This window comes from Geospiza fortis, unplaced genomic scaffold (genome assembly GCF_000277835.1).
Source record: "Geospiza fortis unplaced genomic scaffold, GeoFor_1.0 scaffold194, whole genome shotgun sequence".
NCBI lineage: Eukaryota > Metazoa > Chordata > Aves > Passeriformes > Thraupidae > Geospiza > Geospiza fortis.
The window spans coordinates 7,171,093-7,185,446 of record NW_005054322.1 but is presented as its reverse complement, the minus strand read 5'-3'; the positions used below and the strand labels follow the sequence as shown (position 1 = coordinate 7,185,446).

At 37.7% G+C, this 14,354-nt stretch overlaps 1 protein-coding gene across 1 annotated transcript in view; it reads right to left on the bottom strand.

The window, feature by feature from the left end:
• The window catches only part of TRPC4 (transient receptor potential cation channel subfamily C member 4), a 131,327-nt gene that overhangs the window by 76,852 nt on the left and 40,121 nt on the right, over nucleotides 1-14,354 (bottom strand). Inside the window, exon 2 of the mRNA XM_005420798.2 lies at nucleotides 5,156-5,560. Coding sequence (XP_005420855.1) covers nucleotides 5,156-5,533 — 378 coding nt within the window. The 5' untranslated portion in view covers nucleotides 5,534-5,560. The remainder of the gene's footprint in view (nucleotides 1-5,155; nucleotides 5,561-14,354) is intronic.

The following is a 14,354-nucleotide window of genomic DNA, read 5'->3' as shown; positions in this document are numbered from 1 at the left end:
TAGAACATATCATACGTAGTCTACCATGATCAGAGAGAATACTAGAGGCCCCTCCATACTGATGAGGACGGGTGGCTCACAATCTGTCTAAAGAGAAAATGGTAACCTAAATGCTGAATCTTTCACTCCTTCAGAAATCTGTCTATACTTAAAGTTTCAGAGGTTTGGGGTTTTGTCTCTTTTAATAAATGTTTTTCCTAAATATTTAGACAACAGATTGAACTTACCCTTTCTTGGGCCTTTGATAAATTGCCAGGAAAATCCATGAAACCCAACAAAAAAAAGTTCTATGTGCCATGGACTTGCATTTTTAGAGGCTGACCCACTGACAAGCTGAAGCCTGGCTTCCTGGCTTGACGTTGGCAGAGTAAGTAGAGGCAGGGCTTTTGCATAAAGTAGTTTATGATGTGACTTGTCCTGGGAGAGCAAAAGGTCTCTGAGTGTTGCAGCATGTGGATATAGTTTATTTTCAGCTTCCTACTTCCAGCACTATGCCAGTGATTTCTACTTTTCTCTGCATGTGAGCCAGGCACATATCACAGTGGTCACATCCCTGTCTGCCCCAAAGTTCTGCTTCCTCTAGCAATTCCCTTGTATTTGCAAATGCCAGTCTGGCATTAGCTCAATATTTTGCTCACACATCTGCACATCTATCCCTAGAGTGTCCACCCATTAAAAATACCCTCAAGTATCACAAGACTGACATACAATAGTGAACAGAAGCCATAAAAGCATTGTCATGTGCTTTCTTCTGCTAGTCAGACAATGATAAACACTGCAGTCAGGTTTCCAAGCCCTAAAGCAAGTCTGTCAGCTAATACAATGCCACATGGATTCAAGTCTAGTAACTGAGATTTCAGCTTCACTTATGTGATTTGCAGCATCCTTAGAAGGCAGCTACACCTCTGCTTCAGTCTTCCCTGAATATACACAAATATTTAGATGGTCAACCCCTCAGCTAATGATCAAAGCCTGAGTTCCCTAAGCAGTAGAGCACACCATTATTTAGATAAAGGTATTAATTTTTATGTTGCCTAGCCCCCAGCCCATCTGTGGATGCTGCATGCAATTTAACAAGACAAAAATCTTTTCTGCAGATACTAAATTTAAAAGAACAACTTTTTTTCCTCCCCTCTTAATTTGGCATTCAGCTATCCATCAGGGTAAGCAACAAGTGACTTGGCAGATAATTCAGGACATATGGCTTTGAAGAATGGTAATTTAAAAGTACTTGGACAAGTTTCCTCAACTCATTCACATTAATTTGTGCTATTCTCTTTTACTTCACTCTAGCAGCTGGTACAGCTAAAAAAGTATAGAAAATATAATGAATATAATGCAAGTGGCAAAAAAAACCCTTTTCCTGTGTTGGATTAATGTATAGTGCAAAAACATCTCTCAAAAACTGAGAAGCAGAAGGAGTTCAAAGACAATTCAGAATTGTTAAACCTACATGCCTTATCTGTAGTCACCAGGTGGCACCAGATGTATCCATATATTGGTAATTAGGTTAAAACCATTGTAACCTAAGTGGTCTTGAAAATGCTGAGCCCATCACATATGGCTATTAGGCAGAGCCAGCAGCTGAGAGTTTAGATCTAACTTTAACGAGATCTGAAAATTGTTTTATAGCTTGGGGGTTTGGGGGAGTGGGGTTTGTTTGTTTGTTTTATTGGGGTTTTCTTAGGGTTTTTCATTATTGGAGTGGGGTTTTTTTGGACTGTTTTATTTTGGTGGGGTTTTTTGTTTAGTTTTTCTTCTGTGGTTTTGTTTTGTTTTGTTTTGTTTTTTTTTGTTTTTTTTTTTTTTGTTGTGGCATCAGTGGCATCTCCTAATTTGGAGATGTTGGTTATAAAACTTTTCTAAAAATGCAAAACCAGATTACTTTAACTAAATGCATTGATTCCTGGTCAGAATTAACATACTGTCATATTTTTCCCCTTTTCTTTTGCAACACTTAAAATGTTTAAAGTATTGAATTTTGGAAGATAACCAGTTCTTTTAAAAGATACATTTCAGCAGTCCTGAAGAATTGTATCTTTCTGTTGATAAAAGAGGACATTTTCTTCTAGCTTTCTGACACTGACAATGAGAACTTGAATTATATAAGAAATTCTATGCTTAAAAATTATTTCGTTTTACAAATATAGCTACATTATTGTATGAGGTGAAGCTGAAATTAGCTATGCATCATACATACGATATTATCTCATGAATATAAAAAAATAGTGAGAGCTAATTCATTTACTTGTGAATCATATCGGTTTTTTCCAGAAATTCAATTTAAATGATTTTATCACTAATTAAATATTTGGGAAACTGTTTCTTGTGCTTGGAAGTATTTAGCAAGGTGTTTTTCTTTCTACTAGCTGTCTTCTGTAGAAATAAAACTTTTCATCAGGGACCAAAAAGAAAGAACCCAGGAAAAAAAGGGTTGACCTCACTGAATCGATGACAGAACTCCCACTAAATTCAAGGGAATTTACCACACATGACCAGATTTATTCAAAGAAGGAAAACCAAACAGCCAAAGATATCATGTTACTAAAAGCACAGAGTCTGAAAATGAATGATTGTCTAAACAATATATCAAATATTTACAAATACCAGTAATCAAAAAGTAGAGTTGTAGTTTGAAATAGTTTCAGAAGAAACTTGAAGGGGGAAAACAACTTGAAGGAAGAAAAAGTGTATAATAGAAGTACATAATTCTGAGTATTCAGATTTTATCTCTTTATCACATTGGAATGTTTTTTCAGCCAAAAGGTACTTTTTTATTATACTACATTCATTGCGGCATTACTGCAAAAATGCCATTGGCATTTACATCCCCTTCAGCATGCCATGGTCCTAAAAATGAACCAGTGTGATTATCAGTGTATTATTACACACCTGACACCCAGAGAAGCTTAACTGTTGTTGGGATCCCCAGTGCATACAACAGCGAACATGCGTAAGCAACCTATTAGTTAAAAAGCCATTTTTTTAAGCACTGGCTTACAATCAATACTTGCAGAGGCAATGGGCAAACCTAGCCTTCTACAGACACAAAATGAGATGTCTCTGTTCATATGATTCATTATTATTCTTCACTCTTGACGGTAAGACCCCAGCAAGTCCAACCAGGGAAACCAAGAAAGCGCAGCAGGAGCAGCACTCCTCACACCAGCCAGCAGTGGACTCTGGCACTGAAACAACATGCTTAACCTTCAGCACAGGGAAGGATCCTCTAGACTGGAGCAAAGCAGTTTGTGGATAATTTATCATGGTAGTATTCAAAAAAGTAAGCTTATCTTTTGTCTGCTACAGCATGAAGCTCACCTAATACAACTTTTACTGTTGGTATTCAAGCATTTTCATTACAGCAGCTGTGGCCCATACAAAAATGTAGTCCTGAAAATCTAAAGAACAGTCTGAAATTCAGGCAGTAAGGTGAATTTGTAGACTCCCAAGCCCAAAAAGTGATTTATGCTGTCTTAAAACAAGTAACTGATAAGGACAGTAGGAGGAGCTCTCCAGGGATCTCCATTTTTCTCCATTGCCAAGGGGAGCCCAGGGAGCCAGACCAGAGATGAGACACACCTTTGGATGGCTACCATCAAATGGCATGAACTCTGCCCTGCAAATGGCAACTTCTACTGTAGAGGCTGCACAATGGAGACACAGGGGTTTTAACTGGTTTGGAATGGGGCTCTGCAGTGATCCTTCAGGCTCCTGGTACACTGCACTGAGAAATTCCTATGTGGTGTATCCTCATCTGCACTCTCAGTTCAGGAATCAAGAAATGAGATAAACATTATGCGAATATAGTTTTCTTCCCTTCCTCTGACATAAATCTGTTGTCATTTTACAGGAGTTCTGCTTTTGTAACCTAGAAGAAAAGGCAGACACACACATTTGCAGGAAGACCTAGTATCTCTTTGTTTCCATAACAAAGAAGCATAGAATTAATGTTATTTTATCAGCAAAAATTATACTTTCTACCTATTATCTGCAATTCTACCATGGCAAGTACATTATACTGTAATTTAAGTATATTATATGTATTATCTGTAAAAGGGGTGTAATAATTTCAACATACTATTCATTGATATACATTAATAGAGTACCTATAACACAAAAAAGTTGAGATTGATGATAATAGAGTACAATAGCATAACTACTTTTAAGGTTTTTCTTCCCAGAAGAGTCCTAGGAATATCAAAAATTATGGGCTATGTTATCCTGTCTCCACTATTTTCTTAAAATGAGAAAGATTTGCATGAGGCTAGATACTTCCCAGAGATGTCTCAAAGCAGTTCAAGGGAAAGCAGAGTAGGTATCAGATCATGAATGAGACTACATGCAATGATTTTTTCCTTTGAGATTAGACAGAGAGAAAGGGAGGGAAGTTTGCACTTTTTTAGTTGTACTTCATAGGATGGATGATTACTTGAGACAGAACTCAAGTTCTGATCAACTGGGTCATGTGCACCAGTTTTGACTTTCAGAGTTGGGATATGATGACCTCTACATGGATGGGTTTAAACATTCATTGACTTTTATGGGAGTTTCATAATTAATTCGAATGGACTACATATTAACACTACTGTTCTCTTTGGAATGATTTGTTTCTTTGTATGATTAAAGATTTCCCAGCCATATCTGCAGGAATAATATTATGATTATACAGAGGGGAGTTATGGGAAAGGCAAAGAAAGACTTTTAACCAGGGCCTGCAATAACAGGAAAAAAGGCAATAGTTTTAAACTGAAAGAGGGTAGGTTTAGAGTGGACAGAAGGAAGACATTTCTTACAGTTAGGGTGGTGAGACACGGGATAAGGCTGCCCAGAGAAGTTCAGGATGTCCTACCCCTGGAAGTGGTCAAGGTCAGGTTGGATGGAGCTTTGAGCAACCTTGTTTAAGGAAAGATATCTTTGCCCATGGCAGGATGTTCAAACTAGACTTGAAGGTCCTTCTGACTCAAAACAATTTCTGACTGTATGATGTATAAACATAGTTGAATACAATGCATTCAGCATCAAAGTAATTGATTTTATGATTTTAATTACTGTGTGCAAGGATGATGTTTTGTTTTTCTTTTTCTTACCCCATTTGCGCAATTCTTCCTTTTACATTAGACCAGATGACAAACTCATAAAATCCTGCACATACCTGCTTCTCTCCACTGGGCTTCTTGTGATTTAACAGCAGCTCCACAGCTCCAACCACCTCCTTCCGTATGGCATGCAACAGAGCATCTCCCACATACACGTTAAAACTTAAGAGCAGCTCAATGAGCTCAAGGTTCTCATTTTCAATTGCAATAAGGAGTGCAGTTCGTCCCAAGGGGTCAATGCAGTTAATATTGATCTTGAAATAAATTTCTGCCTCCTCCAAAGCTTTCTTTACACTGGCATAATCTCCTTTCTCCACGGCATTCAGGTAGGCTTTCTCTGAATGAGACAGTTCGGATTCTGCCCGTACAATGCGAAGAGGGATTCGATCTCTGTAGGGAGCATTGACGCTTCTTTTGTAGTAGAACTGGGCCATATTTTATGCCATTCTAATACTTTGTCTCTGTAACATGAAAATAAAGATAAAATCAGTAACTGAGCTTGGGGGTATGGTGCACCAAATTAATATTTGCTATATGTACATATTTAAAACTCATACTAGCAAGTGATGTTGAAACATTTTTTATCAATAGAACATGTAAGCAAAAGTGGAAGCCAAAACACTGCTTATTTGTAACTTACCAAGTAAAAGCGTATCTGTCAGAATACCATTCACTTATTGCTTTTTTTAAATCTGTGGCAAACAAGAAATTATATGGTATGACATAGTTTACCATCAAAAGTGTAGCTTCACTTCATCTTTAATTCCTTCATTCAGTTCTGCAAGGACTTAAAGAGCACAGTTGCCAGTCAGAAAACACTGTAAAGTCCACAGAAAGATTTTGCCATGGAAAAAGCACAGAAGAGAGTGACAGGATGGTGACCATGCCAGGTCTGACAGAGGTGAGATCTGGTTAGCACATCCTGGTAGGTGCATCCAGACAAAAAATTCCCAATGCAGCAAACTGTGTAGAGAAGCAACTGCTCATACACATATTACTGGTCAAACAAAGATCACCCCAAGTTATGGGAAGGATGGCATCTATGAACCACCAATGACCACTAAAGCATCTCTCTACTCCTCAAATATGCCTCTGTGGGTAACTTGGACTGTAAGATAAACCACTACTACTTGGACTGTAAGATAAACCACTACTGCATGGACTTGAGATAAGTTAAAGGTGGTACTATTGTCCAAGTGTTGTCTCAGACCTAGGGAGAGGTTAACAAAGGCTGGGGAAAAGAATGGATCACTGATAATGGACATAAAGAATGTAGAATTTACGTGCCACAAGGAAAGGCAATTCAAAAACTCTGCTGAAATCAACTCTGACTGGTTAAAAGGTAATTCTGCTGGAGAGATCTTCTCTGACATCCTACAACAACCTATGTGTTGCTTGAGGATTGTATGTGGACAACTAAATACAGCTTTCACATCTTTCTAGTCCTGCTAGAAATACCCTAACTTTTCTATGACAGGCACAGACTGCATAGTTCAGTGGTGAGCTTCCCTACTAAGATTTTGATTCAATCTCATATGCTACTAGAAAAACATTCACATAAAATGTTTTTCTAACCAGAGCTCACTAACTTATAAATTAAAACTCAGAACCTAAAAGGAAAACCAAAATCCATAGGAGATAAATTTCCAAGGACTGGTACATAATAGTCACAGTTTTGATCCTGAACTACTCAGTTCTAAACTAGAATTAATACCCACCTGGGAAAAAAACAAGGGGAAAAAAAAGGGGAAAGAGGGAAGAGAAAAAAATTGACCTCAAAGAACAAGGTCCACAAAAAATATTTCCCTCAGCTGTTCAATTGGAGGTTGAATACCTTATTAAGAAAGAACTGTAGCTTCTTGTCATTTTCTCAGCTGATAATGCAAGCTGTATTAACCCACTACCTTTTCCTCCACTTTCTTCAGTCATTAAAATAAAATCTCTGTTGAGATTCTATAGCAAGCTATAATACATATTTTTATTATTGTGAGGTTTTCATTCATCAAAAAAAAAAGTCACTTAACATAGTGAGGAACATAGTAATTGCTCTGCTCCCCCTTTCTTAAGTAATGCAATGAGAGATATGTACAAAGGCTGTTACTGAGTTCTTTTCTTTGTTTTCCAGAGCAGATGAACATGGCTTGACATAGGCATTAAAGGGTAAAGACATATGAGAAAAAACTCTCTGCCACATCAGAGAGCTGAGGAATTGCCAACCTTTGCAAGATGTTTCCCAGTTCTCCCTACAGGATGGTATCAGTCTACAGTCTGGGCTACTACAGGTTGCCCAGTCTGTGGATTATGTTCTGTTAGTCTCACTGTAAGGAAAATAATGCTCATATCCATTGCACAGTTTTGTACTCCTTGGACAGATATCATGTTCTTAATGCACTGTATTTTATCACTTTGCTTTTCATTTTTTCATTTCAAAACTGGAAGGTCAGTTCAAGGAGGTGAAAATTTTTATGTTCAGATCCAAATTAACAGACATAAATGTAGTTCACAAGAAGGCATCTCCAAGAAAGGTGAACTGCCATATTCCATGGACAGCCACAGACACTTTGAGTTTCATACCCCTGTTCCGAAAATCAAGCAGATTGGGTGCTGGATGTGGAAGGGCGTCCTGCCTGACTCCAGCTGTCACTTGACAAAGACTTAGGTCTCAACACAGGCTCTATTTCATATCTGTCAAGCAGATGTCAAGTTAACCCACAACAATGCACACATATTATTCAGTTTTTTACTATTTACAGAGTTCCCCAAGACCCCTGAAGAAAACTGAGAGACTGCAGCTGGGGGGTAATGCTAAAGGCTTCTCTCTCTTGAAAACACATGAATAAAAAGATCGTCTCCACATTTATTGTGAGAAAAACCATGAATTAACTTGTATCAATGAAACTGAGCATCAGAGATGTTTATTGCAGAAGAAGAGTACAGTCACCTACAGATGGGACCTATCATGATTTAATGAGAATGATAGAATGATTTGGGGGTTTCTTGTTTCTTTGTTTTTATTTTAAGTCTGATGAAGATCTTTTGTTTCTTCACTGTAAGCCTTAAGGAAAATACTTGTTGGAACTTTTTTTGCCTTTTCATGATTCTTGAGAAGTAGATCTAAATTTAGTTTGTCTTTTATAGAAGAGACATATTAAACACACATTTTCATTCTTTTAAATAGCTGTCCCCCACTAATCTCTATTTGTTGCCTGTATCAATTCTTGAAAATAATTACCCATAAATAAAGTTTTGTCATAAGTAAAAGTCTGTATTTACATGCAATTAGAAACTTCAGATTGACTGCTGATACAGTACAGTCCTGGAAGTTGATATAAACATCAAAGATAATGGTTCCATGGGTGTTTACAAAAAAAAAAACCTCTTTATCATTTTATCTACAGGTAGATAGTGTTGTGTAACAGTTGTTACCGTGCTGTCACATATAAATGCATGCATATGACATTTACATGGAGCTGTAAGACCTAGAAACAAACCAGCAGCAGTACAAAAGTTTCCAACTGCTTTGAACATCTCTGCAGGAAGAAGTCTAAAGAAACAGGAGATCAAAAACACAGGGCCAGTGCGAGAAGAATGAAAGAAAAGAAGTTATGGTGCAATGGAAATATCAGCAGCACCTGAGCAGGAGAAATAGAAAAAAAGGAAATCATAATACTTTGACAGAATAGTGATTCTTATGAGAAAACATTTTTTTCTTAACAGGCACTTTTGTTTGCATCTGCTACAGACCACTATTTCAAATTAAATGGGACTGTTTCTTTCATATGTTGTTTTTCATGGAGGAATGGTAACATTCCACCTTCTTTGCAAACCTTTACCATTTCCACTCTATCATTATTTAATAATTGCATATGTCCTTAGAAAAATTGATGTTATTAATTTTGATAGTCCTAAATAAATAATTGGAATTTTTTTTCTACTGCTGCATCATTGTGTATATGTACATGTACATGCATATTATAACTATAGGCACACAGATATTTCCCCATCAAAACTCGAGAAAAACTGCAATCAGATTTCCTTGGCATTTATTCAACCATATTTGCTTCCTTTACATATATGATCATATCCTCCCTATTTTTCCAGAGGACCCTGACCTGCACTTCCTTTGCTTGCTGCCCCCTACCCAAAACCAGGTGTGAGAGGAAAATTGTTACACTTACTATCGCATTACAGTATATAAAGATAGATAAATATAGCACTATCCCATATAGTTTCTATATCATCAAAAGCATACTTCTGATTTTGCTCATGAGTTTGTTCTTCAGACTATTTGAATTAAAAAAAAAAAAAAAGGTGAAACTTCACATGTAACTATGGCATCACCCTGCTCAGAACCAGAACATTTATGACAAGTGAATAACGTGCTGATTTCTCTGCGATCTTCTGAAACTATTTTATATGCACTTTTCATGGCAAAGTTTCTGACATTTTCTAGGTTCATGAAAGTATGACATTTTTCTTTCTAAAATAGATCTGTGACATACCAGCTTTAATCAGACACAGAACGCTATATGATACACAGTAAAAATGATGTTCAAAGAGAATTTTGGAAAGTAAGACCAGCTCTGATAAATCCCAGTCCAAATGAAGCATAAAGTTCCTTCTCTGTCAGTCACCAGAACAGACTGTTTCATTTCAACAAGAACAAAAGAAATGCAGATAAGCCTTTGATTTCTGAACCCAGCATTAGTCCAGATACTGCCTTATAACCAAATGTCTGAACAGCAACTTTAACATGCTCTAGCACTGGGGTCAACTGGATAGGCTGTGTCCATACTGTTAAACATACTTCACCCCAAAACAGGTCAGCTGAATGAGAACTGTCTTCTGGGGATAATTTGGGGTCCATGCTAACTCCTACACTGTTCCTGGAAAGTGTGTAGGAAGATAGAATTGTATTCAGCCAGCCGTTGGGTTGATTCCAGGGACTGCTCGAACAACTTTGGCTGCAGGTGATGGAGCTTCACTGATCGTGCCTGCCTTCCAGAACTGTTTATTTTACAACTGTTATAGCAGGCAATACAGTATGTGGGGTCCTTACCTGAAAGTAATTTTTCACTGTTAGAACTACAGTTCAGATTTGAAAGCTAGCAATAGCAAAAGTAGCAATTTAAAATTTAAAATTTAACACTGATTCACACATGCAGGACATCAACTGAATAACTCAGTATAGTGCACGTTCCCTATAAGGCTGTTATTTTGGAAAAGAGCTAAACCTCTTAGTTTTGCTCTGGTTTAAAATGCCCTATAATCAAAGTTTCAGTCAAGCAAAGAACATGACCTAGTATACAGCTGTACTGGATGGTGGGAAGCAGGCTGCCATGTCATAGGCTTACAGGTGTTCTGGCTTCACAGTCAGGAAGGCAGGACATCAGCTACAAAGAACAACTTTTAGGGTCCCAGGTACAATGGTTATATGGTGGATTAAACACCACCAGCATTTTATATCAGTGTCTCAACAGATCAAGACCTAGGAAAGTCTGAGTCTGAGACACTGAATGTGTAAACCTTTCATGAGGTGACACAGATTACTTACTTTGATGGTTTTTTTGTAAAAGACAGGATGCAATTTCATAGCATTGTTTGGGGGGGAGGCGGGTAAAGCATGGTGCTTCATATATAGCATAAAGATGGTCTGTAAGTTTACTTAATGCCAAATGGGAGGAAACTTGTACCTTCTAGGGCTGATGTTACACCAAATCTTAGTTGAGAATGACAGATTCTTATAACAGTGACCTTTAAAGTCTACAAGACTACTATCAGACTGGAGTTTGAGAAATATCAAAATATAAATAAAAGACCACTGAGGGACACTAGAAATTATTAACATCTTATAAGGGTAGGATGATTTGGGGTCAGTATTGCAAATCTGCATATTTTTTAAAATAAGAGATATTCAAGAACTTGGTTCTTCAAATACACTTACAACTGAGACTAATTTCATTTACCCTATGGGCAAGAATCTGATAGCTCATGTGTGAGAAAAAAAAAGAGCATCATTAGGTCACAGAAGTATCATTCGATGACAATATTAAATTAGTTCATCTTCCCAGTTTATTTAAACTAGAAAAAGGCACTCTTCAGAAAAATACAAGATGCATGGTTACCTCTTGCTGATGGGTAGCAGTATGCAAATGTCCTCAGGGATCCGTGGGAATGACCTTGAAGCTTGAACTTTTTGTTCTTGCCCAGAGGGAAACAGTGACGTGTTTAAACCTGCCACCAGAGCAAAGGAAAGACTGCTTGCCGCTGACTGACATGAACTTGTTCTTTGAAATGATGGAGCATGAAAGATGCAAGTCCAGCCTACACACAGCAGGCAGCCAGTTTAGGGTGGGAAGGACAGGGAAGGCAACAACACAGATAATGATCTTAATGAGTGACTGCAACATCCAGTTGAGTTGACCTTCCTGTCTCCTTGGCTGGTGTTATCCTCCTGGGTAAATTCAAGGAGCTCTCCAAAACAGTTTTCAAGATAAAAGTACTTCAGTGTCATCTGGCTACAGAGAAGGCTGCCTTCCAGCATTTCCAACAGTAGCTCTGACCTAATGCTCTGTGGATGTGATCCTGCAGCAGCTGCACAGCACAGCAACACTTCTCAGGGGATGTGGGGAGTGGGCTGTGCCTGCTCATGGAAAGGGTGGGCGGTCTTTCTCCAAATGAGAAAAGGATGGGAGAAGAAACCTGTACACAATTTGTTGAGAAAAGGATTGGGCAGAAAAAGTCTGAGTGAGCAAGTTCACTTGAGGAGGAAAGAAGAGAGGATGCAGATTAGGTTGGGAAATACGGGACAGGAGCATTACTAGTGGGAATTATGCTACACGTAACAGTGACTTTTCTAAGTTTCTGGGTATGTTTTCACACAGAACCACGTCTTCCCGTGCTTCCTATGATGAAGTAGAAGGCAGCATGCACTTTGGCCAGAAAAAGGAGAGTTTGGGCAGACTGCCCAAATACTTTTAGTAAAGACTTGCTAATAAAAACACTCCTCTGTGGGTCCATTTTCAGATGTACAAGCTAAGCCAGCCTGAGGATAAGTTAAGACACTTTTCAAGTATTTAGGACCAAAAGAGAGCCAGCTGTGAAGAGATTTTTTGTTCAGACATATATCCTCACATAAGCATTTTAGTACTGGCTGCTGCCCTCAGAGTGCTATGTGTATTTTGTGGGAAGCCTTGAATAAAGCTGAACTTAAAAAAAAAAAAAAAACAAAATAAATAAAGGCTAGTTAGGGAAAACCGTTCAAGTTTTGGAATTTACTGGTCTTTTTCCACCCACATCCTTAGTGGTTCTGCCCTCACACTGCTTAGAGACACTTGAGTTGGTGTATTTTAATAATTTTACTGAACGGCTTAATGAAAATAAAATCAGGAAAATTTGTTATCTAAGCTCACCTACCATAGTAATCCAAAAACTCAAGTAAAAAGAATTATAATGTTCAATTAAATTGAAATCAAACTGACATTAAAGCAAAACATTTAAACTCAATAGCAAAGAATGTTCCACTATTCAGTTAGTTAGACAACACAAAATGTATTTATACAAGTCTATAAGAAGATGATCACCCATTGGTAATAAACCCTAATGAAAGAATTTGATTGAAATCAGTCAAATCTATAATTTCATTGGTTAACTTGTCTAACAGTGAAACTTATTTACTATCTGGTCCAAAGCCTGACAAAAATAATGGCTTTTTTTTTCCTCAAGAAGTTGTACACTTATGTGATGACTAACCCCTTCCTGCCCTTGTAGCAATAAAGACTTCAAAGTGACAAGCCCTATTTGCCAGAAGTCATAAAATGACAGTTTCATGTCACTCAGGACCTTTAAATGTATAGCACAGAACATGCCCTAATTAATAACATGACAAGGTATTATATAAGGCTTCTAAAATCAGGAACAACAGTTCCTTCCAGTAATTTGCCTGCGTGGCCGAATTGTCATTTCTACATATGCCCAAATAACAATTCAGGATTAAAATCTCCGGCTAAATTACAACAAGAGTGAAAAATATAAATAGTAACAATAAGAGAACTCTCATTGCTAGGGAGTGATGGCACCAGAAAGCTGTCATGTGGATTCCCTGGCTGACGAAAACATATCTCTTACAGTGCTCTATAGATCTGTGACCCAGCAGCAATTATATGAGACTGGTAATAGCTCAAATACTTTGAGCATCCTTCAGGAAGTTTGTACATTCTTGTGTGGGAGAATGTCAGAAGAAGGTACATTGCTGTATTACAACACAAAAACTTTAAAAATAGATCACCTGGAAACCTGAACAACAAATCTATCTCCTCAACACTTATGAACTTTCTGAAGGATTATATAATGTCTCTTCTCCTCAATAATGAATCTGCTCCCAGGCATATAATAATTTCAGCATCTTATTCACAGAAAAAATACATTTGACTGATAAGAAAAGAGGAAATAATTAATACAGAAAACTTCCACTGTGAAAAATGCATCTTGTCAATATTTTCAACTGGCAGAAGATTAATTCTGCACTCTTTTAGCCAAGGTTTTTACTCATCTACTTTAAAAAATAATCATCCAGATTTATGTCTGGAAATAGCAAGTAAACAACTTCACTTTGAAGCACCTGTGTTATGCTTTCTTCATCTTAAGCCAGAGTGTACAAGTTCATCTAAACACAAGCCAGCCTAACTTGGATTCTCATTGTAGGAATAACTCCTTGGCAAGACAACCAAATAAAAGCTGAAGAGAACAGCAAGTAACATTAATATTTCAGGAAAATGACATCTGATTACCAGAAACCCTTTAAAACAATATTTTAACTATCAAGAAGCTCAGATGTTATAAGAGATTCACAAACTTAAGGATTACTACAAGTACCTCATCTGAACTCTGACATAAGGCAGGTTGAGGGAAAATCAGCACGGCTTCTTGGTCCTGAAAAACCTGAACTGGAAAAGGCTTCCTGAGCCACCAAATCCAGACTCTCACTTAGGCAACTTCCACCAACAATCTGACTCTGTAAAGATCAGACTCCTTGTCAGAAGTAGCTGGGATCCCCCTGCTTGACCCACTGCTTCTGTGAGTGGTGGTGGACAGAGACATTCCTCCAGCATGACAATTGCCTCAGTCCTAAATAATGTTCAGCTGTTAAGGACTGCTGACAGGATTATCTTTCTTCCAGCATAGTTGGAGAAAAAGCTATCCCTCTTCAGACTTCATTTGGCCAGGCTGCATAAATATGTCTCCTTTCCAACTCCA